The sequence below is a fragment of the Thunnus thynnus genome, chromosome 8 (assembly GCF_963924715.1).
Source record: "Thunnus thynnus chromosome 8, fThuThy2.1, whole genome shotgun sequence".
Taxonomy (NCBI): domain Eukaryota; kingdom Metazoa; phylum Chordata; class Actinopteri; order Scombriformes; family Scombridae; genus Thunnus; species Thunnus thynnus.
Window position 1 is genome coordinate 1679846 of NC_089524.1, and position 13016 is coordinate 1692861.

A 13016-nucleotide genomic window follows, 5' to 3' on the forward strand; every position below is an offset into this window, starting at 1 on the left:
AGCAGCAGCAGCAGCAGCAGCAGCAGCAGCAGCAGCAGCGGTGATGATGATGGAGATACATCCTGACTTTACATCCCTCCAAAAACACCACATCCTACATTTCCCATAATGCAAGTGTCCTCAGTAGGTTTTCTATTTTGGACTCGTGACAACCTTTAGTAGAGGAACAGGAAGAGCAGAATTACATTTCATCCTCCAGAATGACACGAAAATGATGTTTATGTTCAAGTTCAGACGCCAGAAATCAACAGAGAAGCAGAGAGAGAGAGAGTGTGTGTGTGTGTGTGTTTGTGTGTGAGTGTGTGTGTGCGTGCGTGTGTGCGTGTGCGTGTGTGTGTGTATGTGTGTGTGTGTGTGTGTGTGTGTGTGTGTGTGTGTGTGATATTTGTTTGTGTTGTGTTCAGGGATCAGTCGGCTCTAACAGCCTCTCGTGTCACTGCGAGAGCAGAAATATGTTCCAAACTGGAATATTTGCAGGGAAATCCTCGGAGAGCTCAGCGCTGACAATACACTTTAAACCGGATTACCTGACTTTACTGCGCCGCACGCCGAGGGATCAGCTGATATCTGCCTCACTGACGGGGGGGAGGAGGAGGAGGAGGGGGGGGGGGGGCAGGCAACACTAACCTAAAGGCTCTGAACAGGAAAACACTTTCCTCCGTTTATCCCTCCAATAAAACTGTTTCACATTTTGAACTTGAACTTGACACGATGCTGCGACGACACAACATGTGTCTTTACACACATGATCACGCAGCCTTTGAGTCACTACATTTAATATAGTTTATATATTTTCATTTCCAGAATAAGTTGTTTTACTTAGAAGAAAACGATGAAGTGGCAGCGGGGTCACAAACACGTCTACATGATGGACACACTGAGTGAGTGTGTGCAGGAATCATCTGATAGGATATTCTGAGCTTTTACTTCCATCAGAAACGTATTGATTGTACAATACGTTTCTGATGTCGTCAGCTGCTTCATGATGCAAACAGCAACAAACTTGAACTCGACTACGAGTGTCAGCTTGTTATTTATCTGAAGGTCTTCAGCTCGTCTGACTGCAGATTTGAGGACGGACAGGTTAAAGTTGAAGTTAAACTGGCCGACAGCGTGTTTGTTCAGTCGTCTGTCTGGCTTCAAAGTTGTGCTGCTTGATGTTTCCACCCAAAACCAACACGTCTCTGTTGTTTCTGATAACGTTGCACATTCGGTTTATTGACTTAACAACAAAATAAAACAGATGCAGAGATAAAGTTTGTTCTTCTTTTCTGTGAGATTTGAAACAACATGAAGAAGAAGCTTCCGTCTGCTGACACACAACTCTGACACCACCTTCATTTTTATGAATGAGCTCAAAGCTCATTGACCGTGAACGACACAATGTGGTGACGCAGCCTTTGTTGCAGTCAGCTGTGTGTGTGTGTGTGTGTGTGTGTGTGTGTGTGTGTGTGTGTGTGTGTGTGTGTGTGTGTGTGTGTGTGTTGGTTGGTTGGTGGGTTGGTTGGTGGGTTGGGGGTGTTCCCGAGGCCACAGTGTGTGTACTTCAGGAACCACAACAGAGTCTGTGGTTTTACGCCTTAAGCAGCTCCACGTGACGGCTGGTGAGCAGCAGCCGGACCAGAAGAAGAAGAAGAAGAAGGAGAGGAAACATGAGCCAACAGTCACCGCAGACGTGTTGGCAGATTCTGTTGCTCTCAGCGAAAAGGAAAAACCTCACACACACACACACACACACACACACACACACACACAGCTATGTTTGAGTTTTCTCTGCCTGCAACAGGAATCATCAGCTGACCTCTTGAACTCCTTAAACTCCCCCTTAAAGAGACGCTTCGCTGCGATATCAGCTGGCAGCTGGAAGTTCAGACACATAAACAAACACATTTCAGCCACAATAAGACTCTGAAACTGTCCAGAAAAACCTCCGTCTGCTTCCAGTCTGCTGTCAGACGCAGCTTCTGTCTGACCTCCACAGTCTGGATGTGAGTCGCTCATTAAACCTCATTTCTGTCGCTGTAATCACAAGAAAAAAGCAAACATGATAGTGTAAAAGAAACGGGACGCTAACGGCGATCAGCGGGGCGGCGGCGTCCCGTATTTATTGGTCCCTGCTCGAGGATTAAACACAGATTTATGAAAGTCAGAGAGATTTCATGGAGCAGAGGATTGTGGCTGTCTGTTCAAACTGGACGACATTTATTTATAAAGTCTCAGCTTTATTTGAATCAACATATAACTGCTCCTACAGGATCTCCTGCATGTGTTTTATTTCCAAAAGTGCTTCAAAAAGTGAAATCCTTTACAAATATTTAAAAAAAATATTCTTTACAGCAGAGATTTGTGTGGAGCTGCTGACAGTTTGAAGGTTTTGGCTCCTTGCTGCAGTAGTTACCACTCTGCTCATTAAGACTCTGGAACCAACAGAAAGCTCCTAAAATATGAAGCACTACGCTCGTTTAAAACAGCTCCTTCCAACCTTTCTGGATTGTGACTTAAACGTTTAATGTGTTAAACAAAAGTGCAAGTATATAAATAAATAGTTATTATTGTCGCTCTTTCTATGAGTCAATCTTTTTGGGGTTTTTTTTGTTGTTTTCAGCCTGAAGAGGTCAAATTATTAAGAACAGAAATATGTTTCTGCTGCTTTCCAAAGACACAAAGATCATTTTCTCTCAGTTACTGTTACAAATATATTTTAATAAATCTGCACTTCTGTTGCCTGTCAGACTCAGATTCTGTTATTTTTATTTCAAAGTTATTTTCTTTTCCTCTTCAGTTTGTATTTTTTTGTTCTAACTTTCTCATTTTTTTAATTTTGAACTTCTTATTTTCTGCCAGTCAGTCTTTACATATGAAGCTTCCTGAACGTTTGGTGCTTAAATGCATTTTACTGCTACAACCTGTTTACTTTAAGCTAAACAGTGTTTTTCTTCTTCGGTGGTACAACGTATCATTTTAAAGACGTTTCCCTCTGAATCAGTCGGTCGTGTTTGGCATCTTTCAGGATCTTTGCTTGAATTTCAAAATAAAGTTCTGACAGTCGGGATGAAGCTCGCTCTCACATCACACGTCTGTTCACACTCAGTTTTCTTATTTTTATTTTAATAAAAATATTTCGGTTTGTATTTTTTGTTCTAACTTTCCTTTGTTTTGAACTTTTAACTTCTTATTTTCTACTCGGCAGTCAGTCTTTACATATGAAGCTTCCTAAACTTTAAAACCAGACAGAAACTTTTTTACTTTTTACATTTTAAACATCAGTCGCTCATGTTTGGCATCTTTCAGGAGTTCTGACGCTCTGGCGTCGTGCGTCTGTTGTCATGACGACGTGAAGCGAGGAGGTTAAAGAAGAAGCTTGTGTTTGCGTGTTTGTGTGTTTGGAGTCAGGTGTGCAGTGAAGGAAGTGATGGTGTGTAGTTGTGCTGCTGCAGACTGAGAGGACGGCTGGTCAGAACTAACTAGTTCACAGAGACGAAGCTCCAAATCTCTTTAAGAGCTCAGGAGGACGGAGGGAACTGGGTCAAACGTCTTTACACACAAACACACACACACACACACAAACACACACTCGCTGTTTGCTGGGTATCAGGGTCGTATAAGGTGACGAGGAAGATAAACATCTAACGGCGGCAGCAGCAGCAGCGGCGGCGGCGGCGGCAGCAGTAGCGGTGACTCTGGAAACTTTTACATTCTGTATATCGGAGCGTCGGCTCGTTATCTAGCCGACACACAGATATCCTCCAATTGTGCTGCTGGAGAAGCTTTCTTAAGCAACCAGCGAGGTGAAATCACCTCCTACATCACATCCTACATCACATCCTACATCACATCCTACATCACCTACGCAGAATGAGCTCACCACCAAGATGGACACAAATAAACCCAAATGAGGTCAATATGTTCAGATTTGAGCTTTAAATAGACTCAAAAACACAAGAAAGTCTGTTTATTCAGTGCTGCACTGAAGTAGAGTTGACTTTTTATTGAAGTGTTTCTATTTTATGCTACTATACTGTTGACTCCACACTGTTTGAGTGACAGCTGTCTCATTAAATATGATGTATTATTATTTAAACTGAACCTGAGAAAAGATCCACAATATGAAAATGTTGCTTTCATCTCTTATTTTCTTTATAAATCCCCCTGAAAAGATAAAACTGACAATGTGTTTGTTTCTCCTTCAGTATTTTTTGGACTTTCCCATAAATCTTTAAAAAGCAGCTCATAAATATATAGTTTCATGTTTAAAAGGCTCAGTCATTTCCTGAATGAGCTGTCACTCTAGTTTTTCTTCTGTTTTTTTTTCCAATTGTTCCTTTTTTTTGTGTGAATGTTTATGGGACACAGTTATAATGTTATCTCTGCTGCTTGTTTGCTGTCACCATGTTACTATTATTTTATTGATTTGTTATTTTATTGATTTGCTATTTTATTGATTTGTTATTTTATTGTGAAGCACTTTGGTGGAGGAAAGAGGAAACAGTGCAGGGTTAATGGTTAGTTGTGGAGTTCCTCAGGGTTCTATTCTTGGTCCTTTATATATATTTTCAGTTTTCATGCTAATATGTAATGTGACAATTTATTTGTATATAAACCATCATACCTCTCCTCTGTTAACTCACACACAGTCTGTCCTACTGACACAACAGCTTATCAGTGTCTTCAGAAACATATTCTACATATTCTTGTTGTCATCAAATCCAATAAAAAGACCAAACGTCCGTCCGTATCCTGATACTTTCTGCCTCACAAACAGCCTCACAAATATATAGTTTCATGTTTAAAAAGGCTCAGTAATTGTTTATCAAACAAACAGGAGGAAATAGATTTGTTGGGAACTATTTTGTTGCTCCAGTGAGTATTTCTGGCAGCAGGATGTTGTGAGTTAGAGCTGCAACGATTAGTTGATTAATCGATTAGTTGATTAATCGATTAGTTGATGTATAAATTTTCTGGTTTCTTTAGTCCTCTATGACGGTAAAATGAAGATCTTCTGGTGGTGGACAAAACAAGACGTGTGAAGACGTCATCTTGGACTTTGGAAACCAGTGATTGACATTTTATAGACCAAACAACTAATCGATTGATCAGGAGAATAACCAACAGACTTATTGATGAAGAAAACAGCTGTGAACTGAGTCAAAATAAACGTCATGTCAGCCAGTGCAGCGATGTGGCTCCATGACGTGTCAGTAGATCAGTTCATCGTTGGCTTGAATCAATACTCTGATCACTGACGGAGTGGAATCTTCCTCCTCTTCATCTAAGAGCCGATCAGCTCGTCTTCACGTCCGATTAAAGAATGTGAGACTGACGTAAGAGGAAGGACGACGTCAGCAGACTGAACTGCTGCGTCCAGTCGCCGCAGAGCCACTAACTTTAATGTGTAACTCATTCTATCAAACATTTATGATTCCATCTCTCTAATTATGTTTAATTGACTTTACTGCCCACATAAATATTATCTCATCTGTAATAAATGTTAACATCTTTATTTCAGGCTGTGCTGCTTCTAAATCACAGACGCAGAGGAGACGAACGGCCGCAGTCGACCCTTTTTACACCTTTTGTTCCCGACCGGCCGCACGGCACTCAGCTCTGACCACGCCCCCCCCCCCCACCAGAGTGTGTGTGTGTGTGTGTGTGTGTGTGTGTGTGTGTGTGTGCGCGCGCTCGCCTGGCTGCTAATGAGGAGGCGAGATGTTTATCCAAGAGGTCAAACGGTGTGACGATAGAGATCGTGACCTCCACGCTGTGACCTCGACCTTTCAGCACGTGTTGAGTGTTGCTGTGATAGCGACACCCGCCGCCGCCACCCTGAGCACGCTCGTAAATCACTGAGTGGAAGGGAAGGAGGTGTGTGACCTTTGACCTCCCGGCTTGTTCAGGAGGATGTCACACACACACACACACACACACACACACACACACACACAGACTCTCTCTCTCAGCAACTGCTCGGAGGACTGAATGGATGGTTTGCTGTCATGAGTGAAAGTCTGTTCATTTGAAAAGCTCCACCTGTTACACTCAGCAGCTACTTCCTGCTCAGCTGTTTACCGTATTTACAGCTGTAAACGTGCACACTGGATTCCCCTCAGCTGGATATTATTACCGGGTCATCTTCAGGTCAGTCTGCAGCACATTTTACTGAAAGTCCAACGATTTTTAAGCGTCATATTTATGCTGCATTTATATAACATGTCAGTTACTGAAGACCTGCTTTTACTCTGAAATTACAGCCGTTCATCATCATTGATTAATCTGAACTGATTAATACAAACCTTCAAATGTCAAAAACCACAAAAGATTTTCAGTTTTTCAATTTTATAAAGAAACAGAAAAGCAGAAGAGACATTGGAGAAGGATTGTCAATCAGTCAATTAATCGATTAGTTGTCAACTTAAATTTGATAATCGATTGATTGTCATCTTTAAAGAAAATAAATACAAATTCTCTGGTTCCAGTTTCTCAAATGTGAATATTTTCTAGTTTCTTTTGTCCTTTATGTCAGTAAACATGTGAAGACGTGAGAAACAAACCAAACAACTAATCGATTCATCAAGAAAATAATCGACAGATTCATCAATAATGACAAAAATCATTAGTTGCAGCCCAACATGATTAATTACATGACTAATTGATTACTAGAGCAACTGATTGATCTATAATTTAAATGCTGTATCTAAAGCAGGTTTCTTCCTGGACAATATGGATACAAATCTTACGAGCGTTACACCGAACCACATGACTTCCTGTGTGTGACTTCCTGCGTCCGGAGACGTGACGCCTGCAGAGTCTGAAGGTGAGAAACACACTGATGGTGACGAGCTGCTGAACACTCAGGATTAAATAATAAATGGTTGGTAGCGCGCTGCGGTTTCTACGGGCAACACTCTTGGTCCTAAAGCCCCCCCCCACCCCCCCCACCGACCCCACCATGAGTCAGTGGTATGGGGATGAATTTAATTACCGACTCGGGCAGCCCTGACAGACTCCGCCTCTGGCCCCGCAGCCCCGAGGTCAGCCTGCCTTCACATGGCTTTTAATCACCGCCGCCGCTCCAGAAAGACTCCACTGCCTTAAATAAGAGGCAGGAAGAAACCTGATCCTCCTGCGCCCAGACCGGGGGGAAGAGAGAGGGGAGGGGGGGGGGGGGGCCCTGTGGGCGTCCAGCCTCGGCCCTCTCCCTCTCAACTCATTCAGCGCTTCAAAAGAGACAAAACTCAAACCTCTGCCAACTCCTGAACTCTCATGAAAAGGCTTCAAAACTCCGGCTGTGGGTGGCGAAAGCTGCACCTTTTCTAAATAGAAAAGTTAAATTTAGCAAGAGAGAGAAAATTAAAACTTAAACACATTCTTCAGAGTTGTCTCTCGTCCGTCTCTCCTCCGTCTGTGTTTCTCTACAGACGACCAGCGAGTGGTGACAATGAAAACGAGCTGAGAGCTTCTGGCTTCGTTCACAGAATCCAGTTTCTCGCTCACAGCCGAGGGTGTCGCTTTGATTTGGAGAGTGGTGGGGACATAAACTTGGCAGGAGGTCTGGACGCCCCCCCCCCCCCCCCCCCCTTCACCTCTCCCTCGCCCCCCATACCCTAAAAAAATCTAGGAACTTTTCATCGCATTATACTTTACTGAACACAATAAAATGTAAGAAATGATCAGTAGAATCAGCGTTTTAACTGCTGTTGATACAAACATCACTTTGCTTCCTCTCTGATGCCTGTATGGATAACCAGTAACACACACTGGTTTTACACACGGGATAAAATATATTTGAACAATAATGTTGGACGAGGCGTCACAGCTCTGTGTGATCCACCTTAAGTTAAAGAACAGTAAAAGGCTTCTGTGTTTGTGCACTTTGGATGACTGATGGTTTAAAACAATGTTGGAATCAGAAGGATGTGACTGGTCTTTGAGGTATTTCACTCCTCTTTTCTCTGTCTGCTCTGTTTCCTCCTTCTTGTCTGTATGAACAACAAAACTACATGAAGTAAATGTTCTCTGCTGCCTTCTACGACACACACACATACTCTCATCTACTGTAAACCTGTAGCCACACGATAGCAAAGCAGCTTCCTGGAAGAATGACTGATGCTGCTGTTGATTGGTCAACATTGATGCTAGCTAGCTATGCTATCTGTTACTAGCTGCTGTTGTTTGTTGTGCTGAACAGTCACCGTGTTTAACGTGATACTGTTACCATGACGCTATCATCACAGAAGATGAAACACCTGGAAACTTTCTCCTCACTGCTCTGTTTCTGATTCATCCAAAATGTCCTCCAGCGATCACATGACTGCATGTACGGGAGGCGGGAACAAAGCCCACAAAAAAACAACCAACAGAAACTCTTATTTCTCATCCACGAGGGAGCCAATGGAAATTATATTTGATTTAAAACACAGATGTAATTAAACTCTAATTAGTGGTGAGGGACAATTTTAGGTAATCAGGAAAGTGAGGGACATGTCCTCGCCGTCCCCGCCGTAAATCACAGCCACACACTCGCAGCTGAAAGACCTTCCACTCTTAATAAAACCACAAAAAGCAGCGAGTGCAGCTCAGCTTTTCCCCCCGAAGTGAAGGAGCTCAGTGTGAAAACCTGCACAGCTGATTAGTGAGACCGCAGAGTGAAAACACACACAGAGACGTACGAGTGTGGACGCAGCAGAGAAAAGGGAGCAGTCTCTGGTTCTCAGAGAGGCTTCAGTCTGCCAGAGGAAATGATTGTAATTAAGCTTCAGGGACGGAGAGTGTTTGTGTCTGCTGACAGGACCAATCACAGCTGAGAGTTTAGCTCCGCATGCAGCGAAACACCAGCGACCTTAAAAAACAAGGTTTCATCAGTTCATCCTGAAAAAGAATCATTTACCAAAATAAAACCTGGAAAACAAGTTGAGTTCTCTTTAAACAAGAGAAGAAGATTGTTGCACAAGAATGTTTTGCAATAAAAATCGATTTGTTTCAAGTTTTTACTGATTTAATTTTATATTTTTTCTTGAGTTTTGAGGTCGACGTCCGTTTAGTAGCTGCTCTGTTCTGTTCTGCTGCTTTTAAAATAGGAATCAACTCGAGTGTCTTTATCTTTAAATAAGAAATGATATTAAAGTAAAAATAAACTGATGTAACAGTTTTAGCTCAAGGTCAGTTTAGTAGCTGTTCTGGAGCTTTCAGTTACACCACATGATCCTCCTCAGCACATTGACGTAGAATCAGGGTTTTTTAAAGTGAACTTATATAAGACGTCTCATCCACGTTGGCTTAAAACGTCACAATCTCTGCTGATGATGATCATGTGACATGATTGAAAGCTGAGGTTGTTTCTTACTTAAAGATATAAACTCTTATTTTTTTGAGAATACCTGTTAAAGTTCTTGTGGAGGAACGGAGCAGCTTGTTTCTGTCTCTGAGGACACCAATGAACTTTCAAACTACAGAAAAAAAACAAAAAACGAGTAAATAGTTGAAACAAGTTGATTTTTATTGGAAACAGGTTGAAATTCTCTCACTTGTTGAAGACTTAAAGGACTGAATTACAGGCAGAAATGAAAAGAAGAAGGTTTTAAAGTATCGCGTATGGAAATCAATCCCTCGGCCTGCTGCTGAAGGAATCTGAAAGTGAACCTTGTAGATAATTTTACCCGACTATCTGGAAGCTGTCCTCCTTTTCCAAGAAAACTCCAAAGCTCCAACAAACTTAGAAGAAGCTCAGTGCCAAGAATATAAAGCGGCTGCCAAACATCTCCTCTACATGCCGCTGCTGAAATATTCCAGCCAGCCAAATTATTTTCCCGTGGAATCAGTCGGAAATCAGGAAACGTGCTGAGCAATCACTACAGAGATAATTGTGTTTTTTTTTTTTGAAGCGAGCGAGTCGTCCTGCGAGGTGTGCCAGCTTCACCCAGAAAAAAACAACACACTCGCCCCGCTCGGCTCGCGGAGGGCAGCCGGTGAGAGGGGGAATCTTGGCACAAGACGTTTTCTCTTTTCCTCAGACTTCTGCTTTACTGACCGCTGATGAAATTCTGGCTGTCTGCAGCAGATAACGCTGCGTTTGTCTGCATCCAGAAGACTGGGAGACGGAGCAGCTCGCTGTGAGAGGAAGAGGAAGAAGAAGCTGGATTTTCATCCTCAAAACTAGCTGATAAACAAAGTTGAGAGAAAAAAAAAAAAGACTTGAAGTTGTTGAGTTTTATCGACTCTGACAACAAGAGTTTCAATCTGACACTGGAGACGTTTCACTGCTCGTCTCTTTCTGTTTGCTAAAAAACTCAACAAGAATCTTTTCCACTGATACTTGTTTTTTTTGAGTTTGCTTCCAGGAAATAGCCACAGCCTGCTGAGCTTTTACATACGTTACCAGACGAAACTGAAAGCATTCAAACCTCAAACACAGATACAAACTCAAAGTGTGATTAGCTTGAAGCAGAGCAGGAGGTGACCGACTGACGTGTTTGTCCCTCGAGGTTTACCGTAGCTGAATCACTTCCAACCCATAAACTCCACTTCCTCCACACTTCCTGTCCAGTACGTGTCACGCTGAACTGTGTCCTGTCAGCTAACGAACACTTACAGACACAGGACTGCAGGATTGAAACATGTATAAACATGCATGTGTGCAGGCTGCTGCTAGCTAGCTAGTCGACTCCAGTAAGCAGAGATGATTCCTCGTCAACAAACCCGGAGCACAGATCAGCAACCGTTAAACTCACTGTGAGACAGACAGACGGAGGCAGCTCACCAGCAGGAGTCACCACAGTCCTGTAAACTACGTAGACTACTAACATCAACCCTGACAATCATCCAACAGTGTCCATAATTAATCATAGAATAAAATATTTATCCACAATAAACAGAGAAATATCCACCAAATATATTATTTTGCTTTGACTTGTTGTTGCAGTTTGTTCTTATATTTTATTTGCTGTTCAGTAACGTTGATAAGAATTTATCATCTTTGCACTAAAAGCTACAACAACAACAACAGAGAGCTGATATGAAGCCAGAAGCCAAAACACCAACAAGAAGCTGATATTCTTCAGACTGTGTAACAGAATAAATGTGTGTGTGTGTGTGTGTGTGTGTGTGTGTGTGTGTGTGTGTGTGGGTGAAGATGATGTGTGTTGGTGGGATCATCTTCATCACGTTCGTGCTCAACATTCAGAGTGTTTTTTCTCTGAGGTGAGCGGCGTCATCACACCAACAGCTTCACACACAAACATCTACAAGTTCTGCTGAGGGACAAACAGCTGCTCAGCATCACACACACACACACTCACACACATGAAGAAGAGAGTCTGGGACTTACCGGCGTGAACGAAGTAGGCCAGGTACAGATCCAGCTCCTTGACTGAAACTCCAATGTGATGCGGCTGCACGCACAGGGTGGGGTTCGAACACTGAGGAGACTTTACCAGCCTCTCCCCGTCAGTACTTTCGAGGGGAATCCCTTTGAATAAAATCACCATGACCAGGTCCAGCCTCCACACTTTGTCCGCCTGGCGCAGGCAGTCGATCCTCCTCATCTTGCCCTTCTGGTCGGGGTTGGAGAGCACGCAGCACGGCGGCTTCTTCCCCGTCACCGTCAGCACGAAGTCCTCCCTGAACTCGGGCCGGATGTCCTTGCGCAGTTTGGCGAGGAGGCGCGACGCCCACTTCTGCTTGACTTCGGGCTTCTCGCTGAGCAGTTCGTCCTTCACGGCGCGCTCCTCCTCCTTGGACATGCGCTTCTCGTGCTTCTTGAAGTACTTCCTCTTGCGGGCCTGCAGGTTGAACCATGTGTAGGCGAAGGCCCGGACGTGGGGCAGCAGGGCTTCGATGAAAGGATGGAATTCATCCTGAGGGACGGAGAGGAGAGACGCGGTGAGGAGATGAGTGACAAACACCTTCATACCACAATTAAAAAACACATTATTCAACAGTCTGTTAGAGTCATTACAGTACAAATCAACATGTTGCAAGAATTTACTAGAAATGTGAGTAAAGATCTTGAAATATAAAAACAGCTGCGCTACAATCGAGAAGAAAGACACGGCGATCATGTGAACAGTCGTGGTGATTTTGGGGATTTTCAAGCTTTTAGTTCAGCAGAAGAAGAACAGAGAGGAGAGAAAGTAGGAAAGAAGGAAGGAAGAACAGAAAGAAGCAAAGAAAGAAGGAACAAACAAAAAAAGTGCAGAAGAAGAAGGTAAGAAGGAAGAAAAGCAGAAGAGAGAAATAATAAAATAAAGCAACAAGCTGAAGCAGAGAAGAAATGATTCATTTCCTGTAACTTTTAACGGGCAGGTTAATGAAGCACCTGCAGCAGCGTCTCTCAGGGCCACACAGACCCTGCAGTGTCTCGCCTCTCCGGCAGGAATGTGAGATTCAAACCAAATCACCAAACAACCAAACAAACAACCGACCGACCGACAACCAACAACCAACAACCACGCCGCCGCCGCAGCTGACGTGCCGAGGAGGATTAAAGGTGTATTAAAGGTGCTTTATGTGGCTTTTGGTTGATGGGAGCGGTGCAGTTATTAGGGTGGGAATGTGTTTAGACGGCATGTCATGGATTAGACTCAATTTGGGGTTGGTTACACCTGCTCTCACCCTCCTCCTCCTCCTCCTCCTCCTCCTCCTCCTCCTCCCTCCCTCCTTCCTCCCAACCACAAACCACCACAAACGCAGCCAGGATGTGAAACACATTAGACTGAAATGTCACAACACAAACACACGACCGCCAGTTGAGATTCATGTGAAGCTTAAAGAGACGTTTAAAATTTAAATGTTATTTCAGGTTGTTGAGGTGAACGTCTCCAGAAATATGTTGGATAAGAAATTGTTTTGTCCTGTTTTTTTTTCCTGATTTATTATGTTTTAAAACTTTAAGAGCGTCACACACTCGAGAGACTTCAGGCTCATGACCTTCAGAAAGTCTGGATTCTACTTGTGTCATCTCGACATGAGCGTCATCGCACGACTATCAATAAAGTTTGGAGACAAGTGAACTTTATCTCACT

The 13016-nt window shown here is 43.2% G+C and overlaps 1 protein-coding gene across 6 annotated transcripts in view; it reads right to left on the minus strand.

Annotated features, from left to right (window-relative positions):
- Positions 1-13016, minus strand: part of nfia (nuclear factor I/A) — a 215403-nt gene that overhangs the window by 127673 nt on the left and 74714 nt on the right. For all 6 annotated transcript variants that reach the window (XM_067596058.1, XM_067596055.1, XM_067596054.1 and 3 more), the window contains one exon: positions 11321-11849. In XM_067596058.1, coding sequence (XP_067452159.1) covers positions 11321-11849 — 529 coding nt within the window. The remainder of the gene's footprint in view (positions 1-11320; positions 11850-13016) is intronic.